The sequence below is a fragment of the Medicago sativa genome, chromosome 3 (assembly GCF_051527215.1).
Source record: "Medicago sativa cultivar Bolivia chromosome 3, Bolivia_mono, whole genome shotgun sequence".
Lineage (NCBI taxonomy): Eukaryota > Viridiplantae > Streptophyta > Magnoliopsida > Fabales > Fabaceae > Medicago > Medicago sativa.
This window is the reverse complement of record NC_140751.1, coordinates 85,907,035-85,934,027: the sequence shown is the minus strand read 5'-3', so window position 1 is coordinate 85,934,027 and position 26,993 is coordinate 85,907,035. Positions and strand designations below refer to the sequence as shown.

The window sequence follows — 26,993 nt, the reverse complement described above, 5'->3', positions numbered from 1 at the left end:
GACAAAAGTGCGCCTGAAGAATGATGACGTTATCAGAAGCTGAAGGTCATCAGAAGCTGAAGGTCATCAGAAGCTGAAAGTCATCAGAAGCGGATAGTCATCAGAAGCGGATAGTTCAGAAGCGACTTCATCATAAGCTGAAGCTCTTCAGAAGCTGATTATCACCACAAGCTGAAGATTCAAAGATCAACCCTTCAAAAGCTGTCTATTGGATTCGAAAACACTGCAGAAGACTAGTGGATGGTTGCAACAGTCATTTTTGGTGAAGATTTGAAGGCATTGGAACCTTATCTTCAAAAAGCGTTGACATTGTACTTTGTACGAACTGTACAACCACCTTCTCCACTACTCTGTTTTGTGTCCACGCTACAAGACAAGAAAACAGCTCCAGAATAACAGCTATGCCTGCAAAGATGTTCCTTCACAATGGGAATGGATTTCAAATTGGTTCTTCATAGGACAACAACCAAATCAGGCAAAAGATCATTGGTGAAAGATCAAGCTTCAACAACGACTCTTTTGATGTGCTGGCAATTTCACAACGTCTCTTTCACACCTCTATATAAAGGAGTGAAGACTTAGAGTTTTGGTAATGATGAACAAAAGACTCTCAACATTTTTACAAGTGCCAAACCTCTGCTGAAATTGTTCTGCATTCACTTAGAATTTCTGTGTCTCAAAGTCATATCTTAGAAATTCTTAAGTCTTAAAGTCTGTATCTGATTTGTATTGTGAGCACCTCTGATTGTATATCAAGTGTTCAACCTTAAACAATTTTCTGTGTAATTTTGTTTAGATAGAAGTATCTTGCAGTTGTGCTTGAGCAAATGAAGTCTCTTGATTGTGTTTTTGAGCATATGAAGACTCTTGCAAAGTGTGCTTGAGCAAAGGAAGTCTCTTGCTGTGTGCTTGAGCAATTGTAATCAGATATTACATTCTAGTGAACTCTCCTTGGAAGTGCAAGGGGGACAGGACTACTTCCGGTTTGTGGAAGGAACCAGTATAATTGCTTTGTGTCTTTCTTCTCTCTCTCTCTGTTTTATTCCGCTGCGTTTAGATTCTGATTATCACTTCAGAAGTTGTATCACTTAGCTTCTGACCAGTGTGTTCAGTTTTTAGAGAATTGAAGAATTTTCCAAAAACACAATTCAACCCCCCTTCTTGTGTTTTTCTCACCTTCAGAGATGATAAAAGGGAAGTTTGTGTGGAACATACAAAAACAAGTGTGGATCAAGAGGCGAATGAAGAAGAGCAAAAGATTGCAAAGCAGTCGATTGATGGAGAGAATTGAAATTTTTCTAAATATTTGAGTTCACTTTGAAGTAACGAGGCTTGCAAATGATGGAATTTATTCACATGCCAAATGACCTGAGATACTAAATTGTTGGTTTAACGACATCATCATCTTGAAAACATACAAACCTTATGATATTTCACAAAAAGTGTTGGTTTAATGGCGTCATCATCTTGAAAACAAACAAAACAACTCGAGGATAACTATGACAGACATTGGTACTTGTGAATAGTGTCTCTAATTATAAACACTCATTGCATATTTTACATATACTCCCTCCGATATAAGCAAAAATGCATTTTTTTAGATTTATTGAATAATTGACGTTTATCAAACATTGCTTTTTAAATCATACAAGCTTATAAGATATAATATATACTTTAGATTATTGACCTTATTAAACAACCCTTACTAAGGTTTTTAGATTGTTATTTTCTTGAATTTTTAGGGGTTTTGGAAAAAAATAGTTTTTTTGTTTATCTTTTAAAATCTGGGCCAATTGTGTTTTGACCCAAATTAAAAACTTAATTAACCTAATTAAGAAAGATATTTATATACATGATGATTGTTCCAATTCGTTCGTTCTTCCTGGTCGGCTGCGCGCACCAGTCTTCTTCTCTATAAGGGTTGCTACAGTTCTACACTTCTCTTTAAAAGGTTAGATATATGAACCTTACCTTCAGTGATTGTGAAAAGAGAGGAAATAATCGACAAAACACGTGAAATAGAGCGAATCGGTACGCTTTATTTTTTAAAAAGTTACCTTTGTTTTTGGTGCAAATTATTTGTGTAGTTCCATACCTTGGTTTCCTTTTCTTATAAATAACATTGGTGTAATTCATGACGAGCTTAAGTACTAGAGAAATGATATTTTGACAACCACTTTTAGACAACTTTTAGACAACTTTCTCTCTCATATTCACATGATGTTGATGTTGTTATCCTCTCTCTTCCTTTTTCTCTCTCCATTGTTTTTGACCAATAAGAAATGAGAAAAACAAGGTTGTCAACAAAGTTGTCATCAAATGGATATGTCAAAATATCATTACTCTAAGTACAATTCATGTTGCCTTTATTCTTTAGTTCACGTTGCTGTGTACACTTTTTTTCTTCTTCTTCTATGCTATATATATCGATGAATTTGTTATTGGATTTGATTTGATGATATATTCCTCGTGTAGTTAAGACAAATATTTAATTTGTTTGTACAGTTCGTTCAGGTTTGGCGGGCGGCTGGAAGATAATCAGAACCACTATACATCTTTTTATTAATCTCAATTCCACTTGGTTGCTGGAAATTCATATTGATCGGAAATGGAAGACTTGGAAGCCATTACTCTTGCAACAAACAAAAAGGATAGCAACTACATACCGGAGAGTATCGCAGTGTTCATTATGTCAAAACTGCCTCTTAAATCATTGAAACGATTTGAATGTGTAAGCAAATCCTGGTTCCACTTATATCTAAGTTATTATTTCAGTAAAATCCATCTGAAAAATTTGATGTCTAATAACCATTACGATGATACATATCTCGTCCTACATCATGGGGAGCTTACAGAAAAATTCAATTACCATTGCGAGTTTTATTTCCTTTCTGGCGAGAGATTTGAGAATAAGGTCAAATTAGATTGGCCACCTCCATTTAAAGACGATGACACTGGTATTTATATTTTAGGTTCTGTTAGTATTAATGGCATTTTTTGTCTCAAACAAAGAGCTAGTAAACGACTTGTTTTGTGGAATCCAACTATTGCGGAATTTAAGATCATTCCTCCTAGCCCTTTTGAGTATGTACCACCTCATCAAACCCCTCGATACAATCTTCATGGATTTGGTTATGATCATGTAACAGATGACTATAAAGTGATTAATTTTGTAAATTCTGTTCGCTTAGTTGATGAAGATATTGAAGATGAAGATGCTGAAGATGAAGATTATGAAGATGAAGATACTGAAGTTGAAGATTATGAAGATGAAATTACTGAAGATAAATATGAAGATAATGAAGATAGACCTTGGGAGATGTATTCTCTAAAAAGTAACACTTGGAGGAAGCTTAGTGTCAATATGCATAATCGTTGTTACTATACTCTAAAGCAAGACATCGGAGTATACATTGATGGAATGTGTCATTGGTGGGCTATAACTGATGATTCAGTTGATGAAGAATGTTTGGTGTCGTTTGATTTTAGCAGCGAGATGTTGTTTACAACACCCGAACCTTCATACTCTGATTATACTATGTTTGGATGGGTGGAAGAGAGACACTTGGCAATTTTAAATGGGTCTATTGGATTGTTCTCAAGGTATTTACACACACCTGAGATTTTTATATCAATTTTAGGTGAACTCGGTGTACAAGAATCTTGGACTAAACTTTTTACTGTTAGATCCTTACCTTCTATTAAGTTCTCCATCGGAGCTGGGAAGAAGAGCAATATACTTTTCTTTAAAACAAAAGATGATAAACTAGTATGGGTTGATGTAACTAGTAGTGTGACTGAGGAGTTTGTTTTTAAATCAGGGGAATTCGGTTCTCATATAGGAAAGTATAAGAGAAGCTTTAAATCAATAATGAATAGTTAATTTTTTTTTTTTCACCCGATAAGTATAAGATAATGGTTATTATGATTCATTTTATTTTATATTCAAAGTTTGTCAACTGCACGTACAATAACTTTTATCAAGGAAGGAAGAAGTCATGTGATGATATGAATGATGTTTTATAAATTTATTTGGAAGGTGTACTCTCTTTCTCTTTACAAATTAATTTGATTTCGATATCAGTTTAAGAAATGTCTTTTAACCCTTTATTCAATGACCTTTATGAGACTCATTATTATGGAAGGTAACGGTTTATCCGGTTTGTATTTGTTAAAGACAAAAGAAAAAGCATGTTTGAGAGGAGGTTTTTGTAGGGGAAGATTTTGGAGTGCTAAGTTTATATTTTGAAATATATTTGATATTTTAAAAAATAAATTAACATAACAATGTGATAAATAATCATATAATACTTCAATCACATTAGTTTGTTTTTAAAAATATTTTATAGTATCTGTAATGTAAAAATGAAAAGTAAATCTCCCCTTGATGTATTAGTTTGGAGTAAGGAGACAAGTTTGTTGAACTAATTAAAAGTAGGTATTATGATTGATTTTTGACAATTTATTTTTTGAAAAACGCGAATTTATAAACCTGAGTGCGCAATCTGCACATGTAGCTCAGTAAATATGTTCATGTGCATCGTGCAGCCTGCTTTGCGCATCGCATAGCAGAACCTCAACACTTGAATCATGATTTCAATGTATATACAAAAATTCTCCACATTGCTTTCAAATCGATGGAGATGCCACTTTAACCACCAACTAACTTGCTTCTGTCTCTCCATCCTTGAACTACTCTTCAACAAAATTGATATAGTTCAAGCAATGTTTAAACCTTGTTCTAGGTAATGACTTGGTGAACACATCCGTCCGATTGTCTTCTGACTTTTCGGTGCGAGTGTTCTCTTGTTTTATTTCTAGTTGATTGGAAATAGGTACTAAAATATACATGGACTTATAGAGTATGTTGTGATGTGACGAGAAATTAAGTCCACAACATAAGAGTAGAATAGTCTTTTACCTACTTATGTTGACTTCGCTTCTAGGAAACAATGACATATTTGTATGCAAATTTAAGCAAGAAAAATGCCAACTTTTGTAATATGATGCTTTCTATGTTGTTTCTAAAATTTCTAAAAAACAAATGTTTTCATTAACATGTTTTTTTTTTTTATTTTATTTTTTATACCAGGTTGGTGATTTCATTTATGAAGTTTAGATAAATTTCTAAAAAATAATACTACTTTTTGGTTCTTTGTTGACATTTGAGAGTACTTATTAGTTAGTGCAGAGAACAATACTTTATAGGTTAAACTGCACTTTTCGTCCCTTATAAGTTTAAAAATGTTGTGATTTTGGTTTCCTATTAAAAAATGGCAATTTTAGCCCCTTTCACCCTAAACTTGCTGAGAAGACGTCACGTGTCCCAAAATAGGGATCATAATCACAACTTTTTGAGAAGTTAAGGGACCAAAAGATCATATTTCCCTTATGTTAGTGGTCAAAAGAGCATATTTCCCTAAATATGGGGCGTCATTTTTGCCATTTTTTTTAATAGGGGGCCAAAATCGCAACATTTTAAAACTTAGGGGACGAAAAGTACAGTTTAGCCTACTTTATAATACACTTTCTTACCGTTAAGTTTCAATTTTCTATGGTCACATTACATGGTGCCATGAAAGAGTAGTAATGTAATATATGGCAAGATGTAGGGCAGGTATATATATATGCAGTATAGTCCAGCTTGATCAGTTGTGAGTTATGTGATTAGAACTAACCATAATTATTTTAGAGTTATTCAAGATAAATATACTGATAAATTCTCATTCTTAACTTTAGGATGGAGAGAAGGTAGTACATTTGAACACTCTAGCATTATTAGGGTGTTGCAGTTTCTTCGGTAAATTGTGTAAGTACTTCACTAATGCTTAAATTGTGATATCAAATACTTCACTAATACTTAACCAATGTCGATGCCTACTGGTGCAATAACAATTGTAGTTCCTTTTGAAGTCTTCCCACGCAAGCATTTATTTTAGGATTTATCTTTGCAAGCTTGAGTCACACATCGCAGAGCACAACTGATTTATGGCAAGCTAATGCTATTGAAAGCTATAAAGAGTTTTGGCCCTCCAGGACAGTCTACATAAAACTTTATATCTCTACCTTCTATGCTCTTAATGTGACACGGCACAACGAACATTTATGCATATCTTGTATTTTTGGTTAATATATTACTCATTTAGTCACTATGTGTCCCATGCTAGAAATGATGCCACACGTATGTTACCATGAAATTATCTTGTAGTTGAGTTTTCTTGAGTTATGGAAAATGTTAAATTGATAACTATGAGCTTTGCATAATCGATATTTTATAGCTGAATTGATTACCATGAAACGCTTCCACATTTGTAACTATAAATAAATATTATGTATTATAAGTTTATGAACATTTTCCACAAATATTTGGCTGTTAAATCTGTTCCCAATTCCAACAATCAGGTTCATCTTTCCTCTATTTAATATTTTCCTTTTTTAGTTTAGTTTAAAAAATTGATTATGTTCTTTGGAGAATGAAGTTAAAAGCATTGCTAATTAAATTGAGTATGGTGTGTTGTTGTATTAAGTGTTAGATCATTTTTTTCTTGAAACTTTCTTTTTCGGGGTTGTGTTACACTGCTATATACATATGAAGTTAGAATCATTGCTAAATTGAGTTTGGTGTTTTGTACTTCATGTAATGCGAAACACCTAAACTTGTATGTAAATGTTGCAAGAGAAATACTAGACATGATAAGAATTATTTTTCTATTCTTATATTTATAACTGTCATTTTATTATTTTAGAACTTGCAACTTTTGTATGTTTACTGCACAAAATGTAGTTGATGAATGATATATTCATTTTTTGTTCTAAAATTTTATCTTAAATTTGGTAACATTTTGTTTGCAGTGATTGGCTGCGAATCAGCAACGGAAATTGGCCACAGATTAGCATTTTTGCCTACAATAATATAAAACTAGAATTAGACCCGCGCATTGCACGGATGTCTTGAATTTTATCTTTAATTGAAACTAGGTATATAACCCGAGCGTTGCACGGGTTGGATCATAGCCTGTACTTAAAAACAAAAAGTTGTTATAGGTATAATCACATTTATTTTATTGATTTATAATATTAGTTATATGATTATTTTAATATTAATTTATACTAAAATAGGAGTATTGTTTAATTGCTCAAAAAAAAGGAGTATTGTTTAAAACATATGACAATTTATATTGATTTATATCGTAGATTTGTGTAAATATTTTAGGGATAAATAATATAGTTTTTGATGGATCCTATAATATTCAATAAGTTTAAAGACATATATCATAGCTTATCTTAATGCAATCACATATGAAAATTCACTTATGGTATCATAGTGGTGTAATAATATGTTGCTTGTTTTTTTTATTTATTTTTATTTTTTATCTTGGATTCTCACATTCTTTTCTATTAGAGTTAGAGCCATTCATGCTTGATGTCAATATTATTCATAAGAAATGTTGCAATAAGTTCAAGTTAGGATATGTCTTTTTCATCTTTTGACCATGTTCTTCAAAATTACGCAACGTGACCTAACTACTTACTTTTACGTTCCTAATTCTTATTTAAAGTCTCTTAATTTATTGAAACAATTATCCTTATGGTGATAAATTAGCTTATTTTGAACTTTCCTATCAAACCTCTATTTCTGAAATTTTATTCTAACTTTTAATGGTCCAAATTATTTTAGCCAACGGTTTGATTTACCTTTTGGCACTTTGCTTAATTCATATTTTTGTTTGTCTATTTTTTTCCAATTAATGTTTACGTTCCCATGTTTATTTAATCATATATAGACATTATGGAATAATAAAAGGTGATATTTTTTTTTAAGTTATGCTTAATTACATATTGGTGATTATTAGATAGAATAAGAGTGAAAAGTTTTCTATGAGTTGAACAATTCAAACTTAAAATTAGATAGTATAAAAGAGAGTGAGATTTTTTTTTGAGGCATAGCAACATGGTTCTAGCTTAAAAAAAAACATCGAACCTAAGACATATATACATGTTCAACCTAAGACACTAACTTAAATATAATAAATGCTTTTTAGTAATATTTCAATTAAAAATAATAGCAAAGAATCAAATTAACATATTGTTTCATTTGGTTTTTTTCTTTCAATTCTATAAAAGTTCAATTCTATTATACTTTGTTAAGAAAAGATAATATTGTTGTATAATACAAATGCTATAATAACTCAAGTCAATTTTATTAAGGCGGGATCGATATCGTTGAATGTTAATATAACGGGCAAATTTTGTGACTGTAAATATAGAGACCAAAGCTATAATCAAACCTTTATTTTATAATATTTACTCTAAAAAATAATTATTTATTTATCTGCCATATCATGAATTTGGCTTTATTCCCAACTAATTATTGAAATATACACATTTTTTCCCTATCAAAACAAATATTGAATCATTAACATTATCGTGAAAAATTAGGGGGAAATTGACCAACTATTTTTTAATTGAATTGACCGAATATTACAAATTCAAAGACAGAATTGATGATTTACTTCTATCAAACAATTGCTCAAATTCCATAACCCTCGTAGTATATGTATACGTACAATGCAACTTTTACACATGAATAGACATAGCTTTTGAGATTCAAGAAAACTTCAATTTATCTTTGAGATGAAAATGAGATTTTTTTTAACTCAAACTAAGTTAAGTTATTTATGAAATGGAATAAGAGAGACATGAAGCTTTTTTAGAGGTGACACATCATCAATATTCTAGCTTAAGAATAACTGAAAGTTACACACACATATAACTGCTTAAAATTCCACTGCTCTCATAGAATATAATACATGCACATGACTTAGCGAGACATATGATTGCCTTTAAAAAAAAGGCTTAATTGCACTTTTGGCCCTCTATCTTTCCAAAACTTGCGGTTACAGCCCCCCAACTAATTTAAATACAAAACAGCCCCCTAAGTATTGAATCTTTGGCAGTTTTGGCATAGAACTAAAATGATCCAAAACAGCCCCCTAAGGCTTAATTACTCTTAGTTTCTAAAATGATCTCTCTAATTGTTATGCATAGAACTTGAAAATAAAATTAAAAGAAAAACAACATCAATCTTGTTAAAAAAATAATGTGCTCTCTAATAATGAAAAAAGTGTCAATCTTGTTAAGAAAATAATGTGCTCTTTCAATATATAATGATACAAAAATTGAAGAGTATCATCCAAGAGTTGATTGAAGAAAGTGATAATGATGATCTAAAACCAAAATAATACCACTGAAATTTGTACATAGAAGGATAGGACAATAGCCCTTAATTAAAATTATAACCATACAATTTTCAATCATAGTGTAGAAAAGTATTTGTTGTGAAATTGATATCAATAGAAAGCATGGTGGAAACATCCACGGATTGAGTGAAAATGAATGTGGCGTAAGTTGTGGTTATAAAGGGTGAGTGGGAATTCAAAAAAAATACGCTTTAAATTTTTTCATTTTGTAGGTTATAATTGAAGGAATGTTAAGAGATACATCCAATGATGATGGTGTAAGAAATTATGAAATGTTTGAATAGTTTGTTAGGTGCATAAACGGTTACTATTAGATTCATAAAACATGGCCATAGAAAAACAATGATATTTTTGTTCATTAATGTAACTTCTTTGTTGTTTTTTGTCTAGAGTGAGTTCATAACCCATTGTATTCTAATGCATTGTATGATTGAGTTAGCATTATTGTGAAAAAAATAAATGTGAGAAGTTATGATTTGATTAGTTTATTTGATAGAATAATTAGAGTAGAAGTTCAGCTTTTTTAGAGGTGCCACATAGGCACAATCTTAACATTAAAGTGAGTCAAATTTAATTTATAAAGAGAAGAAGATATAGATAGATAAATGCTCTAAAGATGTGGCATCCATCTTGTTTCTCAGCTACTCAAACTTGTCATGCTTCACAATTTTTGTTAGAACGTCTGCTTCATATATAGCAGCAGGACAATATAGCGGTTCTAGTCTCCCTTTGTTTACTTGATCTCTAATACAGAGATTCCTTGTCTCAATGTGTTTACGGTAAAATTTCACAATATTTTTTTGGATAGATAAAGTTTCATAGTGTTTAATTTTAGTTTAACAATTAGATTGGAGAAAAATATGACAACTTGTAATTATTTTCTTGATTTACATCGTATTTCAAATGGTTCAAGTTAAAAAAATAATTTATTTCATGTGGTTCATAAAATAGACCCCCGAAATCATTTGTTTACACTACACTCCTCTAATCCAACACTACACTCCAAAAAATCATTCCCAACACTTCTTTTAATTTATTTCTCATTCTCTTTTTCTTTACTTTTTTTGACCAACTATTTCTCACATTTTCTACTCTCAACGCTTTTCTAATGGAGGATAAATAACAACCACAAATATATCAAGAAATGATGATAGGTTTTGTAACTTAAACTTACTTGCATTATTATAATTATTAGATTAGATTAGATAGAATAAGAAAGGGTGAGAAGTTATACTATATGTGAGAATATTTTTTTTAGAGGTGACGCATATGAATAATCATAGCTTAAAAATAATGACTTAAGTTTAATTTATGGGAAGGTCTTGGAGGTACCATATCATCACAATTCTAGATCAAGAGTAACTCAAACTTACTTTAAATATAATATAGAAGACGAATATATAATTGATAGAAACACTTATACATTCAACCTTAACCTCATAGTTTCAAATATATATAAAATCCATATATATAAACTTTATTAAATCAAATCTAAAAATATTTCTAATAAATTAATTAAACCTTAATTAAAAGAAAACAACTAAATGGCAATAAAGTCTTTTAATTATCCATAAAAAAAAAGTAACCACAAAACTTCCCCAAAAGAATGGGAATATAGTTAGACAATTCCATGAGCTGCACCCACCCAAATTTACTCTTAATTGTAGGAATCTCAATTGATGGTCAAGGGTTAAATTTCCATGTTGCTGCGTTCAAATCATCAAAACATGATTTTGTCTCTCCAATTTCACGAAGATCAAGAACATTCCATTAGAATTTTGAATAAATGTGTGCTTCTACAATTAGTTACCTAGGCCTCCATGTTAATAACTCTTATACGAAACTATTCAATTAAAAACATAATAAGAATACTTTCTCTTATTACAATGACATGGATAATTGATCAAATTAAACTAACACCTATGGATAAAGATTCTTACCTTTTCTTGTTCGACCCTTTTGGATTTTTGGTGTTGGGAGTTTTGAGTTTCTTGTAAGCTCCATCCAAATCCTCCTCCATCTTATGACAATTAGTTGAGAAGGATAAATATCTAATAGTTATAGGAACAACCACATGTTGGCTTGGAATAAAAATGAATAAAAAAAGGGTTTTGCTAACCAATGCTCTTAGGGCAATGGTTAAGGAATCAAAAAAGGAAATAATTGTGAAATTTCATGTAGAAAAAGTTGCTTTTTACTATTTCAATAAGTTGAATGCACAATTTCCAAGATAAAGTTACTACTTTAAGTTTCTTATCAAGTGCCCTTAGGGCACTTGTTAGCATTTCCCATAAAAAAATATTCATTTTTTTATGCATTTTTATTATGTTTTCTTCCACATTTTTAATGAACTCTTGATCTCATAACAATGTTAAATAAAAAACAATAATGAAAAGATACTTTAATTTCAATGAAAAAATACAACCATCATTTCATATATGAAGTGTCCTTTCAACGAAACTCCCCCTTTCTCCAAAACATGTGTATGTGAAATCAAAGGAAAAATATCCATTAGAGAATACGAAAAAAAATTATAGAAATAGAATTCAATATCCAAAGTAAAGTCTCTGTAAAATCCAAACTAACATTATAATCATATAATCAGTCAAGACTATAGAAAAATAAAATATAACGCATCCACATAAGAAAGGTACAGAATGCATATATGCAATCAAGGTAATTCAACGTTACCTTTCTATATTTGAAAAAATTACCTATGCATGCCGGTAAAAATTTCAATGCTATGGTGGCCCTATGAACTGCTTCCTACATACACAATATAATAACCAAAAGAAAACTATTTACAAAATAAAATTTGGAGAGGGGAGAAGTATTAACTGGTTTTCATTTTCACTATATCTGAAAACACATAGGAAAATGCATCTTCCTTCAGCGATGCATGGACAAAAAACGGATTTTCCAAAGGATCTAACCCTAAAATGTAATACATACATAAAACGGAAGCTTGAACAGAAAATTAAAACTATCAAAAAATGAATAGAAGAAGACATGAAAAGGATAACATAAGCAACATATACATACATACACACACACACACACACACACACACACACACACACACACACACACACATACATATATATAAGCTTAGAAAAAATGAGGATCTTTATAGTAAACTTGTGTGTGTAAGAGGATTGATTAAGAATATGAATAATTTTAAAATGTAACCGCTCAATATTAATAAAATGGATTATAATGCATTCATTGTACAACTTGCATGAAGGGAAGTAAATGGAGTGTTTTTTTGCAACTGATGGAAAATGAAAGATAGATAGTAAGGAATGGCTAGTAAAGAATCAAGGACAAAAGAGAGCCACGTGACATATAACTATGAGAGATTAGTTACAAAAGGGAGACATTGGTGAAGTGACAAATAAACAAAGTGTAGTTTAGAATACATGTATATAGAGATAGAGATAGAGATAGAGATAGAGAAAGATATCGAGAATTTATTCTTAACTTACTGCACATACAATTTTTTTTTTTTTTTTGTGATATTGAAAAGTATGGATTACTCATACTCTTCTAAGATATAATCATGTTTTAGGAAAAGTTATGATATGATGAAAGAATTTGTGACTTCAAAGATATAATCGTATCCATTACTACGGTCTAGCAAATTTCTATTTCCCCTTCTATGCAATTTGCAATAGAGTTGTACATATTGACAAAGATGAGTCAACATTATGAAAAGGAAAAAATGAGTCTAACATGCACACATATTGATTGATTTTAAAAAATGCACATGACAAATATCATTAGTGTATGTATAGCAAAATACATAACAAAGCAATTTGCAGTGCAAAGGAACTTATTTCAACTTACCCATGAAATCACAACTAATTTGAATTGACATAGGTAGCTAAAATGTTGCATGGGAAGAATAAAATTGGTTGTATTCGTGTTTTATTGATTATCATATATGTGATTATATTATTTATGGTTGTATGAATTGGTCTTAGATATCAAGCGAAATACTTAAGGTGAAGCTTGATATTCGATCTATAACGGTGAGTAAGAGGATTAAATCATGAAAATAGATTTGGTCCTCTTGCTATCATAAATGATAATTGTTCTTAATGGATTTTGCTAATACATCTACCATACAAAGAGGTTGTTTATTAGTTTAAAATAAACTACTGCTCTTTGAAAGAAGCAAGTTTATCTCATCCTTACAAGTTCAATGCTCATAGGATTTGTAAGATTGGTTTTTGTTTATATCTATCATTGTGAAAAATGACAAATTCACAATCCCATGACCTTATTTTCATTGGTATTAAAATTGATATGAATATCTCATTACAATTGTTGTTTTAGCTAATCATTATTGTGAACCTTGTAGGAATGGTAATTTTTTTTTAAGAATAGCTTATTTCCTTAATAATATCTAAAACTGTAAATGTACTTCACTTATTGACATATCACTCTCAGTTAGAAATTAAACCAACATAAGCTGTCATCTCCAAATTCACAAATCGACCACAATGTCAATGGTGGACATCAACATAAAACCTATCCATTTAATCTGTTGGAGGCATAATCTAATAAAAAGACTAGAGAAATTTTGTTGGTAATTTGGTTTTCTAACGTTTGGGTTGTTTGGAGAACAAGAAGTGCTATCTCAAAAAGGTTTTTATTGGGAAAAGGTAGTGGAGAACAAGAATTTTGTCTTGGAAAATTCTCGCATTCAAATTAACTGGTCTTAGTTACACTCTTCATCAGTGGCTAGTAAATCTGAGGGCCTATGCATGTAGTTGTTTGTTTTCTCGTCTTGGACGTCGTAAGGTATTTTAACTGTCGTGGGGGGTAGCTTCTGGGTGTTGTCTCAAATTAATGTGTCAGGTTTGTTGATCTGAGCTCTATTTGTTGCACATTTGGCAGTTTGGTTGCGTATAGAAGCTTGCGGTATTCATATTCACAGTATCGTGTGATATCTTTGCCTCACGTGGTTTGAAAGAGCGGAAGAGGAGGCTGTGTTTTGGAGTCAGTGTGTAGTGCTGTAGCTGGCAGTTTTTTCTGCTATGTGCACATTGTGAATCGGAAATTGCGCTTGAACAGACTGCATTACAAATGACTTTCAGATTGTCAAGTTTCATGTCTGTTAATTTCTTGAAGCTGCAAATTATAACTCTTTTAGGCACATTTGTGGAGAGGTTGTTCGGTGCAATAGTGAGCTGTGGTGCATTTGTAGGCATCTTCGGGTGCCATACCTGGTGTGAGCAGCGTACGTTTGTAAGCTATTTTGGTATAGAAATTTGTAGCAATAAATTGGGATTCAAGCCTGTAGTATTGGTTTTGGAAGTAGCAGATGCGGCGACAAGATTTCATTATAGTTTGTGTTCCTGTGACATTATATGGTGGTTTGAGTGCAGATTTTTCTGCACTTTTTTTTTCTGAACTCATCGGTTTCTGTTGCAGCATGTAGGAGTGTATTAGGCATGGTATATTGCCGAAGTATAGCAGGCAGTGAACTAATCTAATTTTGTACCTATGTTTGTCTTGAGGTGTGGTGAGTAGTTCTGCATTAAGTGTAGATTTTTCTGCATATTTTTGGCTTTGCTGCAGCTGGTGTGTCTTAGTGGGTGTGTTAGCTTGCACAAGTAGATCAACCAATGATCCGATTGTTGTGCTACTTGTGTGGTAGGGGCTATTGTATTGTGTATTGTGTTGGCCACTGGTCTTTTGTGGTAGCCCGCTAGGATATAGGAGTGAATCGATTTGTAATCAAGTAGACTTTGTATTCCTTTTAGTCTACCTTAAGCATCTCTTCTGCTTGGGTAGATCTTTTAATATAATTCTCTTTGCGTTTACAAAAAGAAAATGGTTGGATTGAAAAACAGAAGAAGAAAAAAGAAACATTATGAATATAACATAGGCTTCTATCTATTTGATTGTTGTAGCTTAATAGTACATCAGTAAAAATAGCCCTTTGTAGGTTTACTATTCCAAAATTTGTAATTTTGTTTCTATCTAATGATCCATTCATAAAATGAAATCTTTCAGCACCCACAGTTTATATTTCAGCTACATGCATAAAAACCATACTATTATTATAATCTTCTGCACAAATTTTCTTCCATTACTCAGGATTCTAATAAGTTAATAACTGCTTAAGGTGGCTTGCCCCAAACCATCTCAGAATCCTCCCCATACTCTTAAAAACATGGGACATTGGAAGAGCAGTTTTTTTTTTAATATTTGGTATTATATTTATAAAGTAAAAAAAAAAAAAAAAGATTATCATCATAACTCATAAGATACGCCAAGTTCATTTGAGATGAGAGCACACACAACAAAAGGTACCATTCAGTGCTAAATAACTACATGAAGATGCTAAAATAACTACGTAAAAGATGCTGATAAATATAAATTACTGCTTTCAAAAAGATTCACTTCCTACCCTTCTTCTTACCCTTCTTTGGTTTATTTTGATTCCCTTTGCCTGCTGCAGACTCTACTTTCACTTCCTTCCCTCTGCCTGCTGCAGACTCTACTTTCACTTCCTTCCCTCTGCCTGCTGCAGACTCTTCTTTGACTTCTACAATTTCAGGATTTATGATTTCAAATATCTTCTCTCTATCTGAACACAGTTTTGCATCAATGAAAAATGCCTTCTTTGGTGGTAGAAGATATGAAGTGCTATCCCTTAATTTCACAATGACCAGGGGTTGGTGTAAATCATGGAAGATTTGAGCAGCCAATTCCAAATACGCCATTCGAGCAGCCAATTCCAAATCCATCAGTACAAAATCAGAAGACGCCGGGTCTAATAAGTCTACTACCTGCGTACGTATTGTTATAACCCCGGATGCAGTGATGTGCTTGAGCACCTCATCAACTATCTTTTCATGTCTTACAGAATTTAAATTTAACAAAATAGGTATGGTTATCATCATCCTATGAACATCTTTTGAACCATAATTAATCCAATCATTTTTAATGCGTTTGTCAGAACAGATGCACTGTAAGAAACTGGCAACGAAATCATAAACAGATTCTAAATCTGGTTTGTGCTTCAAGCTTAGATTTGCAACTGCTTCATCTTCTTGGCAAGCAAGCCAATCCCCAAATGCTTTCTTACTTCCCAGAATAACCCCATTCCAAGATGAGGTTTCAACCATCAACCGCTCCATCAAATTTAGGAACGGAACAGGAGTTACATGTCTACCAAATGAACTCCAACTGTTTTTCATGCCCTGGAAAAACTCATTATATCTGACTTCTCTGGGTTTGTTCAAACATTGAACAAACATTTTTCCACAATTGTTCATTTCCAATATCTTTATCAACTTGGAGTATATTTCAATTTCTTGGCAAAATGGACGAAATATGAAATCTACCATCTTGAAGAGTTGCACTGGAGTCAGTTCACCTTTAAATATTGTCCATTTGTTTAACTCTCTCGCAACATCCAAGTTGTCAGAAATTATAGAATCTCTGATATTTTTCATAAAAGCTCCGGTTCCTTTTTGTATAGAAGAAGAACTAGGAGCAGAGCCACCCGGACAACTTTCCATAAATTTGCACTTCATTTTGTTCAAATCATGGTTGTTTAGAGTTGTAGTGTTCTCCCAGGCTTGAAGGTATCTTTTGCCAATGTCAAGCAACTCACCTTTTGCACAAGCATTCAAACAATCTGAATACATATGTCCGCTTGCGTACACTTCAGCAGCAGTTTTATATTGTCCTGCTAAATCGAAACAATCCCCAGCTCTTTTAAAATCGGGCTCTATACATTTTCTCCAATAAAGGTTCCCTGTCAGTAGAAAGGCAAGAAGTTAATTTTGCAGAGCCTAAGTTGACATATGATAAAATAGCCTAAAAATGAGAAGGTAGAGCATTCTGTCCCTAAAACATCATGATCAACTCCACTGTAGAGCGACTAGGCTTGTGTACTTATACATTAGTCCATCAAATGATTTTGATTTAGTTTTATTTGCTACAACTTCTTAGCATGTTAACCACTTCCACTTTCATATAAGCATTAGATGACAGTAATGAAATTTCAAGAAGTTATAAATGAAAGTAGGCTATGGTTTTTAATATCTAACTACAACACTTTGCCTCTATGATTCAATGTTTATTACATTATTCTATCAAAGTGATTTTTCACTTTCATTTATGTGCACAGAAAAATGGGTAAGCTGAAAGAATAATTTTGTGTTCTAAATTTTCCTTATTCTCTTTTCTTAACATGAAAAAATAAATTTATTAAGAAAAACACAAAAAGAGAGTAAGGAGTCCTCACAAAAAAAAGATCAAACAGAATACAAGGGAAAAAATCAGCAGAATAAAGCATCACAATATATCAAAAACATATGTGGCGACATCAGACACGACACCGACATGCCGACATAGTAATGATTTGGAAAAATGATTTGATTGAATGTTTCACATGTGTCAATGTCGTGTTGGTGTCGAGATACGGGAACGCGCCTTTGATTAGAAATGTCGGTGCTACATACAATTTTAAGTAGATAACCTCGCCAACAAACATATGGCATAGAAGTTATTATAAACATAGATGTCATAGATCTAAGTTCATACCAGCCCTTTCATACTCCCCCGAGTCAGAGCAGCACTGGGCAGCAGAATCGATCATTCCTATTCCTTCAAAAATTTCAGAAGCCTTCCCGAAGATTTCCTTTGCTTTTTCAGGACAAGAAACAAACATTTGTTGTGCCTGTGCCCTAAGACCAGCAGCCATAGACTTTTTCTCCCAAAAAGAGTCTCCAGCTTTTTTGAAATACACTTGTGCCATTTCAAAATTATTTTGATAAAATAGCTGCCAAGGAACCATGAAAATATTATGTTATAATATCATTTGTAGCAATAGATAGAATCTAAATGGAACAAAAGTGGAACATCCAAACAATTTTCCCACTTCATTAACGGCCGTAGCATATCAGTATACCAAAGTAATAATCAAAATGGAGGATGTTAGATATATTAATTAATTTAGTTTATTACTAAATAAGAATAAAATTAACCAACCTGTTCGCCACGTGACTTCCATTCTTCTGAAGTGCTTTCAACTTTCATTGCGTGGACAAATGAATCATCAAGTTCTTTGAATTGCACAAGATTCTTAGATCCCCAATAGTCAAACATAGGTTTAGAATACTCTTCTCCTGTGTCCTCACATATCCACAATCTCTGCCTTGTACGAGTTATGGCTACATATAACTGCTTAAGTTCAGAGCACAAAAGATTATGTTTCAAATCATTGAACACTGGACAAGGCTCAGGTTCTTCTAGCATATCTTTTTCATTCATATATGCATAAATCAGCCTCCATCTATTTTTGAACTTTGAGGAGCCAAAGAAATTGTACAACAGCACATCCTATAAAAGAACACATTGTCCATTAAAAGAATGAAATAACATAAACAACAAAATTGGATTAGATATGATTTTTTTGCTACCTGAAACTCAAGGCCTTTACACTCTAAAATAGTTAAAACAAGAGCTTGTTCCCCAATATGTTCTATTAAATCTTCTTTGGCTGAATCATTTCTAACCAAAATTACTTGATCTGCTCCAAAGCCATCAAGTTTCCCACCCTCAACTCCACTACTGCCAAAAATTGTTTCTATGGCATTTTTTCCACCACATCTGAGAACAATAGGAGGTCCTCCATATACCATGCCAGTCTCAGGCTTCAAAGAATCAATAGATAAAGGAAAGAAATGTGAAATAAGATCTATTGTGCTCTGGGACAAATTCAGCACTCCATCATGTGTGCGGAAATTTTGATTCAACCTGAAAACTTCAAATTTTTTCTTTGATCCTTGGACGAACTTATTATGAAAAAGAGCTTTGACATCTTGGAATCTAAAGTCAATTTCCTTTGCAATTGTTTGAGCAGTATCTCCACAGAAAACAAATCCATTTTCTGGATTTTGACAAACACAGTTCAATAGAGCAATTTGACTCAAGGTGAGATCCTGTGTCTCATCAATATACACAAATTGTATGCTATCACCCTCATATTTGTACTCTCTTAGTCGACGATGAATGTCTGCAACAATATCGGCCAAATCAAATTCTCTTCTTTCCTTCTTTATTTTCTCATAACTTTGATAAATCTTATACACATTTCTTCTCGTCTCGTCGTCCAAAGTTGACGATCGGCTATGAACTAGAGAAATGTAATCCTCGCGGCACAACTCTCCTTGAGCAGAATCCATAGCTTGTGTGCCTCCTTTGATATGAGAAGTTAGTTCCATGAAAACTCGGGATGAATCTAACTTTCTGGTATAGTTGTAATTGAAATGCGGCCAATACTGAGAGTCAAACCTCTCGTAAGTCACCTCATTATTCCTTATGAAAGTCTCCAGAGCAACACCAGAAGACAAATCAAATTTGTCAAAAAAGGAATTACCCACAGTCCCATCAAGCATCATTAGAAACTTCCGAAATGTTATTACAAGTGGGTATAAGTTGGAAGGAAGATCGACGAAAGAATCTGGTATATGCTTAAATTGTATTGATACATCAACATCAACCGTATCTTCTTCAACAATTTTGCTTTCTTCAGACATACTACCTCCACATATGATTCTGCATCCATAACATAGTGATCTAATAATGTTAGATACATATCAAATCTTTTAATTGATAGCTGTGAAACAAAGGAAATTTAAGTGAACTCCACATAAATATAATCGACAAACAGCAATGCATGACAAAACCCTCGGCTAGGACAAGCTCACAAACAATACAAAGAGTAAACCAGAAAATAAATGCAAGTACACTGCTCCCACAGACTGAGGCCAAAACCCACGTCTAGCAAAGAAAAAACAATCTAGACCCCCAAAAATCAGAAGATGAAAAATAACTGACGATGAGAAAAACAATCAGCTCCTCAGGCGAGTCTAAGGCCCCTAATACCACACCATCAAAACAGAACCACTTTGTAGCCAAACGACATGTTATCTATTTGAATACTTGATAGTCTGTTAAAAGAAACAAAAGTTGATTGTAGTACTTTTACTTCATAAATTTAAAGAATATAAAGCAAAGTATAATAATTTGGAGGCATAAAGCCCTTGTTTTAAAAGCCTCCCCTTGGACAGGCTCTATGCAAATGCAATTTATAGAAATAATAAGATGTTAGTTTTGATTCGATGTGCAAAAATTTTCAAATTGTCATATTGCAATAAAACAATTTATTTAATATGCCAAACAAGTTTTTTCATCAAATAAAAGTTGTTTCAATATGATTCACAGCCTTACATATTGTGTCCATGGATAATGTGAGTGCTAGACATAGTGCATACCAAAAATTGTGTCCATGGATGATGAATGTACTACATATTAGATATTCAAGCAAATTCTATTTTTGGACTGATGAGAAAATATCCTTAAATAAATATAGCAAATACAGAATGTGTAGAACCACTAAAGCAAATGCTGCATAAATTAAAACCTTTCCGATTTTTTGCTAACTCTGCTATTAAAAATTGTATACACACCAGCAATTGCAGTATGAAGAAAGAAAAAAAAAAATGGTATACTGGAAAATAGAGGTTTCACACCTTTTGAATCCAGCAATATGTTGGTTCACAGATTGACAAAGTTTTGGACTGACTGTAACAAACAATTGTCGCAAATAAGCTCTGTCCATCACAATTGAACGGCCTTCGCTCTCTTGATCATAACCTAAATAAGGAGCAGTATCTCCCTTGCCTCCAAATGATCTTTCATGAGCACCCTCCCTTTCAAATAGTTTTGCTGTTAGAATGGTAGTTTTTCCGGTACCGGAGCGGCCCCATACAAATGAACTATGACCATGTGAAATGATCTCGCGTTCTTCATCTGATACTTCAAATGGAAAATCTATATCTTTATTATCATCTGAACGTAAATGGTCAACGACAGGTGGTGAAAAACAATAGAACTTCATTAAAACTAAACTATCTTTTACTTTTGAATTTTCTAATTGTTGTCTTCCTTCACTATCACCAGAGGCCTTCTTATACCTGGTAAACTTAGTAGACCTTTTCCATGTCGAGGGAATTTCTACCTTCCTATGAAACGAGAAAACATATATGTTATATCAATTAGCTAAAACAACATATATGTTTATATAATGGAAGTACTTGTTGAGAGAGTGGAAGAGTACTTACTCCTGTAACTTTAAAACATCATAAGGTTCAAAACTTTGCTTTGTGCAGCAACTGATGAAGTGATCATTGTAGGTTCCAAAAATGTTTTCAAGTTCTTTTGCAAGAAGATTGGTGTATAAGTGCTCTCGAGGAATCAAATCCCAAATTTTGATAACTTGGGTGTACAGCTCTTCTTTTATTATATCTTTTGAGGTTATTAGAAGATAACCTGCAACTCTATACCCATTCACCATTTTTGAAATTTTCCTGCCAGTATTTGGTCTCCATCCATTGGAGATTTTTGTTATATAATGAAGGACATCATCTTGTTTATGTGGTGAAAGCTTTTTAAATGATTTGACAAAATTACCACTGAAGAGAACCTGCAAAAATGTAAAGTAATTTAAACTCAATCTTTCAATGTAGAAATGAGTTTCTACTAAAAAATTACTAATTAATATCGATAATTAAAAAATAAATTCTTTAATTACCTTCCACTTAGAATTTATGAAGAGACGGCTTTTTTGATTAACCAAATCATCAAATAGTTTGTAGTTTTGCTTGGCATTCCATATAGCGCCTTTCAAATCCTTATCATTGTCGGTGTTAAAGAAACAATCACGCCTTTTAGCATCCTCAACTAAGTCCCTCCATACTGTGTCATGGCTAGCTAAAGTCACCCCATCTCCCACAATCCAAAAATAGTTCCTATTGAAATAAAATCACTAACATGAAATTGAACTCTTTTTAAAAACAAACAAATGATATTTGAACATTGCATAGAAGGTTTACCGAGCCATCGTAAGTGGGACATTAATCTTTTCATTACCAACAATTCCCATTGAAGAGTGACAGTCAGCTCTTACAGTTAACAATATAATGATGTCCTTCTCTCGTACATTGTCAATTGTTACTACATTTAGATCAAAGCCATCACATCCTTCATACTTTTCTTCAAGATTTTCTTGAATGGAAATGACTTGGGCAGTATATGGAGATACTATGGCTATGCTTAGGTTCTCCTTTGTGCTAAGCCATGCTGCATTAAGCCACAAATAGAAAATATAACTATAAAAGATACATGTGCATTAACAAAAAGCTAAGCCATGTAGCATTAGGCCACAAATAGAAAATATAACTATAAAAGATACATGTACATTAACAAAAACAAACATTCATGTTATGCAATAAAATTGTAAATGACTCATATATATATATATATATATATATATATATATATATATATATATATATATATATATATACACACACAAATACTAACCTTTAAAAATCTTTTCAATTATTTTGGATACAACTGCAACTTCAACCATATTTTCTCGACTCTGCACATCACCATCTAACTTTTCAGAACCACCATCTATGTTTATGAATGAATATGAGCCAAACATTGGCCAAGAGAGATATTCCTTTTCACAAATGCCTTTTTTACCATTAACCATTCGGTTTTCATAAAAATGTGAATTTGGAAAGGAACTTATTTCTGGATGCATCCTATATTGTTTATTGAGAAGGTATTTGGAATGGCGACCAAATAAGCTCAACCTCTGAAATAAACTTCTTCCAAAACCAACATCCAAAGAAACCTTATAGTGAACAAGAGCAAATATTAGTATTAATTGGAGATAAATATTAATTTGTTGGGCATTAATGAAAAAAATGAGAACAAGGAGAAATGCTTAAATTATTGAAGATTATTTGTAGGATACTTACTTTGCTCTCAACTTGTGTTTGTGATATGCATTGATCTCCAACCAAAATGAGATGCTTTATATTTGGCAGTAGTAGCGGAATTATTGATTCACACTCCTTTACTTGGTTAGCTTCGTCAATCACCACAATATCGAATGATTTCATGTCAAATGAGTGAAACTCAAACGAACTAGAAACAGTGCAGAAGATTAATTTTGATGCACGTAAGCAGACATCACTAATTGATTCTTTCATCTCTATTATATCTCCAAATTCGGAGATATCGAGTGATGCTGCTGTCACTAAACTCAGCACATGTGATACTATTTCTTTAACTGCAACTTCTTTAGAGGCACAAACTAGAGTCTTGTGGTTCTTTTCCAACAACAAGGAAAAAAGAATAGCACCCAATGTTTTTGTTTTTCCAGTTCCTGCTGGGCCCTCTATGAGATTCACGGTTGGATTAATATTGCAAATGGAAGAAAGGATGGCTAAAGTTGCATTTTGTTGAAAATCATCCAACTGACCAAAAGCTAATTGACCATATGGCTCCAAAATCTTGAAATCAAAACTGTCCTTAACCTCTTCCTTAGCCTGTGTCCAAAAAATGAAACAACAATAAAATATGTCATAATTCTCTTTTCTATTCTTAATAAATTTATTATTTTATCTTCAAAATATAAAACGAAACAATAATAGCAGTATGAAATGAGTTTATAAAGAGGTGAGTTACTTTATGAACTCATATCAAGAGTCTTATCTATCCGATCCGATGTGAGACTTGGGTTTTTCCCAATACAAGGAACACTAAATTAAAATAATACGATGAACTTGATCATGTTGTTTTAGGGACAGAATCCTCTACCTTCTCATTTTTAGGCTGTTTTATTATATTGTCAACTTAGGCTCTGCAAAATTAACTTATTGTGTTTCTACAGGAAACCCTTATTGGAGAAAAATATAAAGAGCCCATTTTAAAAGAGCAGGGATTATTTCAATTTAGCAGGACAATATGAAACTGCTTCTGAAGTGCACACAATCGGCCATATGTATTCAGATTGTTTGAATGCTTGGGCAAAAGGTGAGTTACTTGATATTGGCAAAAGATACCTTCAAGCTATGAAACATGAATACGGACACAGACACGACACAAACGCCTACACACCGACACAGCTAATAATATGAGAAAATCACATAATTCAATGTAGTCATATGTGTCGGTGTCGGACACCGACACGTGTCCGACACCGGAACAGGCATAATCTGAAAAGTTTGCGTGCTTAAAGCCTAGGAGAAAACTCCAAATCTAAAAAATCATGATTTGAACAAAATAAAGTGCAAATATTTGGAAAGTTGTCCAGGTGGATCTGCTCCTAGTTCTTCTAATATACTAAAAGGAACCGGAGCTTTTACCAAAAAGATTAGATAATTTCTGACACCATTACCATTGTTAACCTACTCAAAAAAATGCAAACCAACAACATAAACAATTTTCTCTCAAGTCTAAATGGTTTCTTCTACTATTATTTATGACATATGATATACTGTTATATGAAAACAATTTGAAAACTAGAGTTAACTGAAGTCAAGTCATTTCTTACCTCACTGTCAGCACACAATATTTCCTTGATCAGCTTTGATTCTGTCTCCATTTTTAGTGTTTTCCATATTCTTTGTTTTGGAATTAGGTTGGTCAAAAGGGTCATAAACAAAGATTTCCTCTCGAATTTCCCGAATTCAAAGTTCTTAGGTACAATCACTTTGAAAGTGCACATACTTTCACCATCCTCTAGGATCTCAGATGACACTACAAGGCTCCATGTTCCTTCAGTTCTTTGTAAATCATCAATGGATTTTGGTTTAAAATCTGCCAAAATGAAAATATCCCCAAATAATGTTTTGTTGAGTGTTTTTCCATGACTATGAGACCAGTTTTCCCAGATTGGAGTTCGAATAACACCATATCTCTCATCATAGGAATGAACATCATTCTCAATTGAAAAGCATATCACTTTAGCATAAGGTGAACTTGATAAGAAATTCAGACTAGAGCATATGTGTGCTCTAGTGTCATCTATCAAAGGATTCACAAATGACTCAAAATAGTTATGAACAGAACTGAATGAGTTCTCAATCTGATGCACCTACGTACAAATAAGAACAGTGTATACATTAGGACTATCAAAAGAAATAAGTACCAAATATAGTATACAAAACATGTTTAAATCTTCACTTCATAGAGCAAGAAAAAAACAGGATCGATCATAGATTAGAAAAGAGCAAAAATATTAAAAAAGCAAAATTATAAACACTAGGCACCTTCTCCAAGTAAAGATCTCCATCAACTATGTTATCAAGAGACCAAGAAAGGATGGTTTCTATGAACTCCATTCAAGCTTTTCAACCTTTTACAAGTTCATAAACCTACAAAATGGAAGAAAGGTGAAAAAATAAAACTTGGAATGAAAATGATCTTGAGATGAACTTGAAAATATGAAAAAGGTGAAAACTTGGAATGAAAATAATGAGATGAACTTGAAGAAAATGGAAGAAACGTGAAAACTTGAAAACGATGGAAGTTGATTTACTTGGAAATGGAAGAAAGGTGAAATCTTGGAATGAAATGAAGGTACCGGAGTGATTTTTCTTTCTTTCTACCTATTGATGTTTGTTTTTTGGTTTTTGAAGGAACGCACTGGTGTTTGTTCTATGTGCATGTTTTCATTTTCTAAAATACTATATTTCACTAAATAATTCTTTATTTTACAATAATCATTTTTTTTTGTCTTAAATAAAGTGACAAATACCACAAGAAACTAACACACACAAACGATAGATCCTACGTTCAAACTTCAGACACATTAAATATCTAACTTAACAATTTTGATATTTATCAGTTGAATTAAAACTTAGAGATAATAGTTTAACTTTTTTTTATTAACAATATAGACATGAAATAGCGAAAGAATTTTTACTAAATTACCTTTTAAAAGTGATATTAATTAGATGATACATAATTAACATCACTTTATAAATTGAATATGCCAATTATTTTGGAATTCTTTTTGCTATACAAATAGGTAAAAAAAAAAAATAGATGACTATAATTTGTCCTAAAATAACCGACTTAATTATTTTAATTTTTAATACAATATTAATTACTTTTTTAAATTGTAACCTCTAATTAATATTACTCGCACCAATTCTAATTTATTATCTTCCCACTTTGAACGAACACATGATAAGGGTACATTAGTAAAAAAAATATCTCTCTTTCATTTATACATTTTTCTTAACATATATGAATTGGTCAACTAAATCCGTCATTTTAAAACAGATGAAGTATCATGTTTATTTAAACACTGGAAAATCGCGATTAATAAAAACAAAATAATATTTGCAAATTTTGAATGAGTGGTAAAATCTTGTTATATTTATCAATCATCAATTAAATGTAATAAACGTTGGCTTTGCACACATAAGACACATACACATCATATTGATAAAAAAAAATAAAAAATAAGACACACATCATACCATCATCACATAGGGCACAATGCATCGTATCACCATCATCATGATCATCATAGGGAACATTGTATAGAGAGAACATTTCCACACCCACTTATATGCAAGCAATGAGGTACAGTACCGAAAAAACAGGAAATGGAGAATTCATTGTTTGTTACAGCCAATTCTTTTTGTAATAACAAAACTGCATTGATAGCGTGACTACATAATTTTTTTTTACAAAAACAAAAAGATAGTCATTCATTCAAATCGATAGAATACATCAGATACAAACATCGCTAAAAACGTAAAGGGTGAATCTGCGAACAAACTCACAACACCCAAGCTAATAGCATAAAACGGCAAAATGCCTACAAATAAT

At 32.2% G+C, this 26,993-nt stretch overlaps 3 protein-coding genes across 3 annotated transcripts; 1 reads left to right on the top strand and 2 right to left on the bottom strand.

Annotated features, from left to right (window-relative positions):
• The first annotated feature begins 1,893 nt into the window (after positions 1 to 1,893).
• LOC146941292 (F-box protein CPR1-like) lies at positions 1,894 to 3,960 on the top strand. The gene is made up of 2 exons (XM_085758006.1): positions 1,894 to 2,031; positions 2,506 to 3,960. Exon 2 carries the CDS (start codon positions 2,609 to 2,611, stop codon positions 3,881 to 3,883), a length of 1,275 nt encoding a protein of 424 aa, XP_085614132.1. The 5' UTR covers positions 1,894 to 2,031; positions 2,506 to 2,608; the 3' UTR covers positions 3,884 to 3,960.
• Positions 3,961 to 15,527: 11,567 nt separating this feature from the next.
• On the bottom strand, positions 15,528 to 22,490 carry LOC146941291 (uncharacterized). The gene is made up of 8 exons (XM_085755057.1): positions 22,184 to 22,490; positions 21,883 to 22,099; positions 21,413 to 21,774; positions 20,822 to 21,313; positions 18,707 to 19,844; positions 18,276 to 18,626; positions 17,829 to 18,066; positions 15,528 to 17,037 (listed from the first exon to the last, which is right to left on the bottom strand). Exons 1-8 carry the CDS (start codon positions 22,231 to 22,233, stop codon positions 15,671 to 15,673), a joined length of 4,215 nt encoding a protein of 1,404 aa, XP_085611183.1. The 5' UTR covers positions 22,234 to 22,490; the 3' UTR covers positions 15,528 to 15,670.
• Positions 22,491 to 22,668: 178 nt separating this feature from the next.
• On the bottom strand, positions 22,669 to 25,492 carry LOC146941290 (regulator of nonsense transcripts 1 homolog). Its single transcript, XM_085749938.1, has 4 exons — positions 25,421 to 25,492; positions 24,703 to 25,245; positions 23,123 to 23,695; positions 22,669 to 22,995 (listed from the first exon to the last, which is right to left on the bottom strand). Exons 1-4 carry the CDS (start codon positions 25,490 to 25,492, stop codon positions 22,669 to 22,671), a joined length of 1,515 nt encoding a protein of 504 aa, XP_085606064.1.
• Positions 25,493 to 26,993: the final 1,501 nt, after the last annotated feature.